General features: G+C 41.5%; 1 protein-coding gene across 1 annotated transcript; it reads right to left on the reverse strand.

Moving 5' to 3' along the window:
* Positions 1-6,775: 6,775 nt before the first annotated feature.
* On the reverse strand, positions 6,776-9,110 carry LOC123501239 (bromo and FHA domain-containing protein DDB_G0267958-like). Its single transcript, XM_045249958.1, has 4 exons — positions 9,056-9,110; positions 8,873-8,925; positions 7,834-7,970; positions 6,776-7,390 (listed from the first exon to the last, which is right to left on the reverse strand). Exons 2-4 carry the CDS (start codon positions 8,914-8,916, stop codon positions 6,906-6,908), a joined length of 666 nt encoding a protein of 221 aa, XP_045105893.1. The 5' UTR covers positions 8,917-8,925; positions 9,056-9,110; the 3' UTR covers positions 6,776-6,905.
* Positions 9,111-10,000: the final 890 nt, after the last annotated feature.

The raw sequence follows: 10,000 nt of genomic DNA on the forward strand, positions 1-10,000 counted from the left end.
AACTTCTACTATTTTATCCTCCGTCAATTCTATCCTTCGTTTTCGTCTTCTCTTCTTTAATCATCATCCTTCTCTTCGGCCTGCCATTGTCCTGTTGCCCAGTATATCTGTTTGTTCTCCTCCTCCTCCTCCTCCTCATCCTCATCCTCCTCCTCCTCCTGCATGTCATTGTCCTATTGCCTAGTATACCTCTTTGCTCTCCTCCTTCTCCTCCTCCTCCTTTTTTTTTTTTTTTTGTGATAGTAGTAGTTACACTAGATATCTCTTTCTTAGCGATAGTAGTAGTTAGATTAGTACTCCTTTTTTTCATCTTTCCTGTAGATTTTCCCGATTGTCCTTCTCAGCAATCGGGATGCACTCGTATTTTTCTTTTTATTTCTTGTGGGGTGACGCCGGACGGAGTGGTGGGTGGGGTAGGAGCTTCATCTGTTCTATCCTTGCCTCCTAGTAAGTATATAGCTTCTGTAGATGTAGTATAGTCACTCGTCTTTCCTATGTATTCCTAGATATGTATGCATTCTCCTCCTCCTCCTCCTCCTCCTCCTCCTCCTCCTCCTCCTCCTCCTCCTCCTCCTCCTCCTCCTCCCTACTATGCATTATAATCACCCAACACACTTTCAAGGTTATTCGCAAAGAAGCAAGGCCGAAACGGGATGAACTTCAAAGATAACATCACTACCTCCATAATCACTATCAATAATAGTAAAATGACATCCATTCCAACATAACATCTCCTCCTCCTCCTCCTCCTCCTCCTCCTCGTGAAGATAACATGGAGTAATAAATCGTATGAGACAAATCAGAAGAAGGAAGAGAAAAGAAAAGAATGGAGTGCGGGAGAGAGAAATTAGAAGGCAGTTGTTGATAATGATTATTAAATCGAGAAAATGAAGAGGAATGAAAAAAGAAAAGGAAGATGTGTGAATACGTAGTTTGTATTTAAAAACTTATAATCTGATACGCGCTTTTTCTTTCTTCTTTTCAGCATCTTACTTTTGTTTTTATCTATAATTTCATTCGGCTTATCTTGATTTGATTTAGACAGGTTGAGCTTTAATCAATTTCATTTTCATAGGCTTCAATTAACTTGGATGGATATCATTACACAAACCGGCGTTCATTGAGACAGTTACTATGCACTCTCCGATGACTGGTTGCCTCTGTGCAGGGCGTTGCTGAGGTGAACACTGAAAACTTGCCAGGATTTAATTTGATCGCAATTGTCATCATCACCAGTGGAAGACATCTTTTTTGGGTAGTTGTTTGTTTACATTCACTTCCCTCCAACCAGCCGATATTTTCCAGGTTCTGTGTGTGAACGTGTTCCGACTAGAAAGGCTGAGTCTATACTTCTAGCGCCTCTCAATTTCAGTCGCATATTGACACATGTGAACCCGCCTTAAAGAGGAGGCAATCAGATTTAGTCAGGCATATTATTATTATTTGTATTAATATCACTAACTACTATTTGTTCATTTTGAGTTTCATGGGCTCCATTTAACATAGATTCATTTTATTAGGCTAGGTATTAGGTACAATTTGGTCTGATTATCTTTTCCCTATTACATAAAAAAAAAAATCTTGAGAACTAGAGTAAGAGAAGGCATTGATAATACACCATCTCCACAGCCTAGCCTAGCGTGTCAACCCACCTCTCCCCCCAACCCAACCACTACACAACAGACTGCAGTGGAGGATACCGAGGTTTCCAAGGGTGTTTTCAAGATTCCACCTGCAGTTTAGCAAGGTTTCTGGACCACAAACAGGAAAAGACACCCAGCAGAACCTGACTGTGGTGCGAAATTATCTCTGCGGCCTTTGGAAATCATTCGGAAGGGAAGAGAAAGAGATAAGGGAAGCGAGGATCCGATTCAATGAGTAGAGAAAGTCATTATCTCAAACACTGGTGCTTCAACATCCACTATTTCAAAAGGCTTTATTTAGATTCATACTATATTTTCAATGTGCTTTTACAGTTTTAGAGGCAGAGTGACATCATTTCTACATTAATCAACTGGAAAAACACTCTTAAAAACCCCGCTAATCATCTCTGTGGCCTTGGAAAAGAGTCGTGGTGAGAGAGCAAAGCGGGAAGGAAGGATGCGAGTCGAAGGAAGAGTGTTTAGAAAGTGTCAGGGTTAGATGAGGAAGTGAACGATTAGAAAGACAAGACGAGAGTAAGTGATGAGGAAAGCGAGGGAAGAGTGAATGTTTTAGAAGAGAAGAGAGAGAAAGGAGTGTTTTAATTAATGAAGGCGAGATGAGAGAGGAGCGAGTTTAGAAGTGAGGGAGGAAGAGGAGCAAGGAAACACGTCTCTCTCTCTCTCTCTCTCTCTAAAAAGTCAATTAATAAGGTAAAAGTCAGGCAATCAGCTATTTTTAAACGAAGAAAAGCAGAAAAAAAAATGAAGCAAACTAGTAAATCAGTTAACAAGGCGGCCAATAGTCAGCTGCGGTCATTCTCAAACAGGCTTCTCCCCTCCCTCGCCTCCAGCCCCTCAGTCAGCCCCCTCACCAGAGTTCCCCCAGCTCGGCCTTCACAACCCACCGCAAACACATCTGGCAGTACATACGTAAATAGTACACACACATACACACACATACACTGAAATCTAGTGAGGGTACTTTTATCAGAGAGAGAGAGAGAGAGAGAGAGAGAGAGAGAGAGAGAGAGAGAGAGAGTTATCTTCAGCGGAAATAACAATGTTGGGAATTATAAGAAAAGTAAATCTATGTGAGTGTAAAACGGATGAATAGAAAATGTTGTGTGTGTGTGTGTGTGTGTGTGTGTGTGTGTGTGTGTGTGTGTGTGGACGTGGCATTACATAGAGCACCAAAACAGGACATGCCTACGTTACCAATGCAATACCAATGACCCTAACTATAACAAACAACAATTATAACTACTACTATACTACTACTACTACTACTACTACTACTACTTCGTTGCTATGTTGCTTTACTTTACTACTACTACTACTACTACTACTACTACTACTACTGTTTACATCACTACAACAACAACAACTATGACTACAATAACCACCACCACCACCACCACTCAAATCCGAAGAAGCAGAAGTCCTGATTATCCCAAGTTTACAATCCCAAAACGTTTCTACCCTTACTAATCTTATCAGTGCTTCGGGTCGAGTCCTACACATCACCAAACTGTCCCTCCTCACGTCACCCAGTCCTGCAGGTCCTCTCCCTCCCCTCCCCCCCTCGGAGTGACGTGGCCGGAGTGTGAAGGGTATGATGGTAACAATTTCCGAGAAGTGACTTGGTGTGTTTTGGGTTGAGCCGGAAAAGAGCGAACAGTGGTGAAATAAGTAATGAGATTGTGAAGCAGATACCCCCCCTCTGTGTGTGTGTGTGTGTGTGTGTGTGTGTGTGTGTGTGTGTGTAGCTGGAGTCATTAACAGGCAAAAGTTTCAGCAAAATAAGATCGCCAATTCAGATAAACCAAAATATATTATTATTAGCATTATTTTTTATTACCACCACCATCACCACTACTATCAACTTTACAGCCCAGCAGCATATTAAATCATTATCTCACGGTCCGGCACACCATGCACGCATTTCCGACACACCATTAACATACAACTTCTGCATACCAACTCTCTCTCTCTCTCTCTCTCTCTCTCTCTCTCTCTCTCTCTCTCTCATCAGTACGTAACAATGAAATGCAGACAAAACTGGCACATCGTCTCCCTACATTCATCAAAGCGCAGTGTGGTTTCGTAATCTCGGCAAGGTGCCATCTAAGAGAGAAATCACCAGCAGAACACTAGTCAGATCTGCCTCACTCTGCCCTCTTGTCTGTCTTGCGCGGGGACATTGTGCGACAGAGAGAGAGAGAGAGAGAGAGAGTATGTATGTGTGTGTGTGTGTGTGTGTGTGTGTGTGTGTGTGAATAAATTTTACTTCAGAAGAGTGACATGATCCCAAACTCAATTGTCTTTACGAATTAAACATGAGGTCAGGAAGGAGAGCTGATGTTACACACACACACAAACTCCCTCTCTCTCTCTCTCTCTCTCTCTCAGCCAGCTAAGCGCCATGCTGAGTGCTAGTGACACGTGTTATAGGGAGTGCATGTGTCGCTTACAGGAGCATCGTGTGTTTGGTGTGTTTGGTGAGACAGCTGATGACGTGAATGAGTTTTGGTGCTTCCGTTGTTTGCCATTACTATTCCGTCCAGGGTCCAATGCAGGGTAGAGGCACGGCACGGCTGCAGGACTCGGAAGAAAAGACGTCACATTCACGACCATGTTCAGAAGCGCCTTCCCCTCACCACTACAATTTTCCAAGGCCACAGAGACAACTAGCCCGGTTTTCAAGGCAGTTTTTCCTTATGATAGACTAGAAATCTTATCAGTACATCACCAGAACCATAAAAATACTCTTAACTTCTTCAATAATCTGGACTCATTTTTTACCATGAGATTTGTATATAATTAGACCATTTTATTAATATTTCGAAGGGTCTATGGAGGTCAGAAGATTAATGGTCACAGTCTTCACTATTTTAATCCCCTATATGAGTTTCTGAACTCGTAGAAAATCACCAAATATCAACCAGAATGAATATAGAAACCTGTCATGGTACTGAAGTGATTAAAAACACGAGTATCTTCATCTGGAGCCAAATTGGAATGTAAGACTGGTTTCCCACAGCCGCGCTCATGGTCCTCAAGTTGTATTTCATAAACGCTCTGCTCTCACCACTACTATTTGCAAAGGCCACAAGGTTAATTATCAGATTCTCAGTGGCGATTTCCCTGCTATGAATGACTAAATCTTGTTCATGTGTCCCTAGAATCATAAAAACATCCTTAACCCCTTTAGTACTGAGACGCATTTGTTTAACCTTGACAGTTGGGTAGGATTAAACGATTTTATGTGCATTAGGAAGGGTCTATGGAGGTCAAACAATTAATGACCTGAGTCTTCACTATTCTAATCCCAACATATGTCTCTGAAGCTGTATAAAATAGCCAAATAGTAACCAGAACGAATATGAAAACGCGTCCTGATACTGAAGATATTAAGACCCGCGTCACTTCAACTATAGAATCTGGAATGTAGAGGAGGCGCGGCGCAGACCTCGCAGAATAAGAATGTCACCAACACGGAGGCAGTTTGTGTGCTGGTTTACGTCAGTCGGACTTTCTCAGCGATCACGTACGTTCCTGTGTTGGTGAGCTGAGTCACATCTGCTTGTAACAAGTTTTGGTGGGGCGTATTGGGATTATTCCTGCAACGTTTACATATTCTGAGAGCTTCCCTTCACTGCCTCTGAGTTCGTATTTAGAAACGCCCTGCTCTCTCACCACGATTATTTTCCAAGACCACGGAAAATGATTAGCCGGGTTTTCAAGAGCAATTCGCCAGTTAATAATGCAGAAATATTGTCACTCTGCCTCTAGAAACGTAAAAACATCTTAAAAACGCTTTGTTTTCTCACCACGACGATTTTTAAGACCACAGAGAATGATTAGCGGGGTTTTCAAGAGTGTTTCGTCAGTTAAAAATGTAGAAACTTATCACTCTGCCTCTAAAACCGTAAAACTTACTAAAAAAACGCTTTGTTCTCTCACAACGACTATTTTCCAAGACCACAAAGATGACTAGCGGGATTTTCAAGAGTTTCTCCAGTTAATAATGTGGAAATCTTGTCACTCTGCCTCTGGAACCACAAAAACACCTTAAGAACTCATGCAAACTTAAATGAAGCTTTTTAAATTGCAAATCCTTTTATTATACAAACATTAGTTTTATTTAGTATTCCACACATTAATGCTACTACCACTATTACTACCTCTACTGATACTACTACTACTACTACTACTACTACTACTATTACTACTACTACTGAATCACACAGCACCATCAGATCTACATACGTACAGGAGTAGTACGATCCAATTAATATGTAAACCAGAATCATGCTAATTACATAGGCCTATACACAGTTAGGACTACGACACAAAATTAAATATACAATAACAATAATAATAATAATAATAATAATAATAATAATAATAATAATAATAATAATAATAGCACTGAAAACAAATAAAATGTCTTAAATGTACTACTAAGCAAACTAATTCTCTCTCTCTCTCTCTCTCTCTCTCTCTCTCTCTCTCTCTCTCTCTCTCACACACACACACACACAAATCTGATCATTCAACAAACAAGTAATCAAAAAAAGAAAAAAAAAAAGAATAATCATCACCATCATCACCATCATCACACTGCCACTGGCCAAAAAAATAATAATAAATAAATAAATGCACACTCGAACGCACCACCACCAACACAAACACGGTGCCTTAATGACCTTGGTGTTAGGCCACTCGTAATAAAGACACACCTTCACTCGCATTACTCAGCATATAATTTTGTAGGGAGCCTCTCATTGTAAAATAGGGAGCAGGAGGAGGAGGAGGAGGAGGAGGAGGAGGAGGAGGAGGAGGAGGAGGAGGAGGAGGAGGAGGAGGATTTAACAGGCGAAGAAGTAAGGATGAAAAGAGTAGATGAGAAAGGAGAGAAGAAATGAATTGGTGGAGTATATGGAAGAAAAGAAGGAAGAGGAAGAGGAGAGAGAGAAAGAGAAAGGGGGAAATTTGAGATGAAAGATGAAATGAGTGAAAGAGAAAACGATGAAAAAAAAAATAATAAATAGGGTAAGTAATGGTAAGTGAGATAGGAGGAGGAGGAGGAGGAATAGAAGTTTGAATGAAACAGAGAGAACAAGAAAAATAGAATAAAGAAGAGAAGATGAAAGAAGAGAATGATGAGAAGAGGAAGATGAAAAGGATTAAGAAGAAGAAGAAGAAGAAGAAGAAGAAGAAGAAGAAGAAGAAGAAGAAGAAGAAGAAGAAGAAGGGGACTTATTCACTTGCCTTGAGCTTCTTTATCAACAGTGATTCTTCCATCATCTTCTCACCATTTTCACCTTTCATTATTTGTCCCCCCTCCTCCTCCCCCTCCTCCTCCTCCTCCTCCTCCTCCTCCTCCTCCTCCTCCTCCTCCTCCTCCTCCTCTTCACCTTCACCTTCATAATCTTGATCTGCCTTCCTGATGAATTTTTTAGTTGTAGAAATTGTAGTTGTTGTTGATGTAGAAGTTGTAGTAGTAGAAGATGAGGTTGTAGTAGTGGTTGGGATCGTTGTTGTAGTGGTAGGTTTGGGGGTAGTGGTGGTGGTGGAAGGTGGAGTAGGGGTGGTGGTAGGTGGAGTGGTGGTGGTGGTAGGTGGAGTGGTGGTGGTGGTAGGGGTGTCTGTGGTGTTGGTGATGTCTGTGGTGTTGGTGATGTCTGTGGTGGTGCTCTTGTAGTCATCCAGTTCGTCCTCCAGGTTGTTAATCTTGGCTTTGACTGTAGTGGTGGTGGTGGTGGTGGTGGTGGTGGTGGTGGTAGAGAAATAAAAATGTGTTAGTAATGCATTCTTAAACAGATGAATCAACAATAACATTAGAGAATATTAATGACGAAATTGTTTTACTATTATCATTTTTATTATCATCATTATTATTATTATTATTATTATTATTATTATTATTATTATTATTATTATTATTATCATTATTACTATTATTACTATTTTTATTATTATTATTATTATCATTATTATTATCATCACTATTATTGCATTTATTTAGCTTTTACTACAAATAATAGCCTCCTTCCTCCTCCTCCTTCTCCTCCTCTTGCTGCTGCTGCTGCTACTACTACTACTACTACTAGGCTACTACTACAGACACACACCCTTCCCTCAAACTGACACACACACACACACACACACACACACACACACTTACAGGACAGATCCATAGCAATGACGGCAATGATGAAGCAGAACAGAGCGAAGGAGAGGAAGCCAATCACTCCGAGGTGGGTCTTCTCCTTGGTCGAGCGGTGCCTCCACGCCATGGCTAGCTTCTCACGGACTGCGGGACTGCCAATACCAAAACACTTTTCAGAAACGCTTTGCTCTCTCACCACGACTATTTTCAAAGGCCACAGATGTGATTAGCCAGGTTTTCTTTTCTAGACAGTTTCGCCTATTGACAATGCAGAAATATTGTTAATCTCTCACAAGAAGAGTAGAAATGTCTTTGAAAACCCCGTGTGCCTTCAAGTAATGCCTTTTTGAAAATAGTGGAGGTGCCGCGCAGAAGTGTTTAACCCCTTCAGTGCCGGGACACAATTTTACCTTGGGATTTGTGTACGATGAGACCATATATTGACATTAGGAAGGGTCTATCGGGGTCAGAAGATTAATGACACAGTCTTCACTATTTTAATCCCCCACATAAGTTTCTGAAGCTGTATAAAATCACCAAATAGTAAGCAGAATGAATATGGAAACGTGTCATGGTACCGAAGGGGTTAAGAATATGGCCTCAAGACTGTAAGTGGAAGAAGTGGACCGCAAGTGGATGTAGTGAAGGAAAATGCAATGAGTTAATGGAGAGACACGTGATCTAATGAAAACATACATCTTATTGCTACCCAGAAAGAGAGAGAGAGAGAGAGAGAGAGAGAGAGAGAGAGAGAAAAGGATGTAAGGTGATGCGCTACTTAATTAACGGTGACAAGGATAAGTGGCTTGTGAAATGACCTCATAATGAACGATTCCATAATGATAAGAGATAAGAAAACGCCTCTCTCTCTCTCTCTCTCTCTCTCTCTCTCTCTCTCTCTCCTACCATATAACTACTATACAACTACAATTACTATTACTACTACTACTACTACTACTACCACAATCACTACTACTTCTACTACTACTACTACTACTACTACTACTACTACTACTACTACTACTACTACTACTTACCTGTGACTTGCACTTACAAGCAGGTGCCGACGACTCCGAACAGACAAATCCACAAGCACATCAGCTGATCCTGTGTGTGCGTGTGTGTGTGAGAAAAAGGAGAGCTATATTTCTCTCTCTCTCTCTCTCTCTCTCTTTAATTCTTCATTTATTTATATTCTTCTTATTCCTCCTCCTCCTCCTCCTCCTCTTTTTCTTACCTTCTTAGTCTTGCAATATTCCTCTTCACTCCTCTCTCTCCCTCTCTCTTTCTCTCTCGTATCAAATCCTTCTCTCTTTCTTCCACTTATACAGTAAACTCTCTTATTTCCTCCTCTTCCCCCTCGCTCTTCCTCTTCTTCCTCTCACTTCGCTTCCAAAACTCCTGTGGTGGTGGTGGTGGTGGTTGCACTGTCACCTATACGTGTGTGAGTGTGTGTGTGTGTGTGTGTGCTGTGAGGTATACGGTGGTGCTAGACTGACTGTGTGTGTGTGTGTGTGTGTGTGTGTGTGTGTGTGTGTGAGGAATTATATGAGATAAGGATGCACAGGATAACGGATAGGGACAGGAGGAGGAGGAGGAGGAGGAGGAGGAGGAGGAGGAGGAGGAAGATAACATTGCAATCACGTGTGTGTGTGTGTGTGTGTGTGTGTGTGTGTGTGTGTGTGTGTGTGTGTGTGTGTGTGTGTGTATTGTTTCAGAGACACAAAAACGCCCCTAATTCTTGCTATCTTCAGTAATAACGAGTGACATCACCACTATCAGCACCCACCACTATCGCCACCACCACCACCACCACTACCAGCCGCCAGTATCACCACCACTTCCACCACCACCACCACCACCACCATCTAACAGTGATACTTTTATCAGTGTCACCTTTACATTGCTACCACCACTGCCACCACCACTACTACTATTACTACTACTACTACCACATCTACCCTCACCAGTACCACTACTACTACTACTACTACTACTACTACTACTACCTCTACCACCACCACTACCACCACCTCCACCACCACTACTACTACTACTACACCCACACAGAGAAAAATAAAAGAAATAATATGAACGTAACATTTATTCATTAACTTAAAACACACACACACACACACACACACACACACACACGTACATACAGACACACAGACACACAGAC

Source organism: Portunus trituberculatus, chromosome 9, assembly GCF_017591435.1.
Source record: "Portunus trituberculatus isolate SZX2019 chromosome 9, ASM1759143v1, whole genome shotgun sequence".
NCBI classification, from domain to species: Eukaryota; Metazoa; Arthropoda; class Malacostraca; order Decapoda; family Portunidae; genus Portunus; species Portunus trituberculatus.

Coding starts and splice junctions, on each gene's coding strand:
- LOC123501239 (XM_045249958.1), bottom strand. CDS start 8,916: ATGTGCTTGTGGATTTGTCTGTTCGGAGTCGTCGGCACCTGCTT. Junction 7,971..8,872: donor GGAGTCGTCGGCACCTGCTT/GTAAGTGCAAGT, acceptor TGGTATTGGCAG/TCCCGCAGTCCGTGAGAAGC. Junction 7,391..7,833: donor CATTGCTATGGATCTGTCCT/GTAAGTGTGTGT, acceptor CCACCACTACAG/TCAAAGCCAAGATTAACAAC.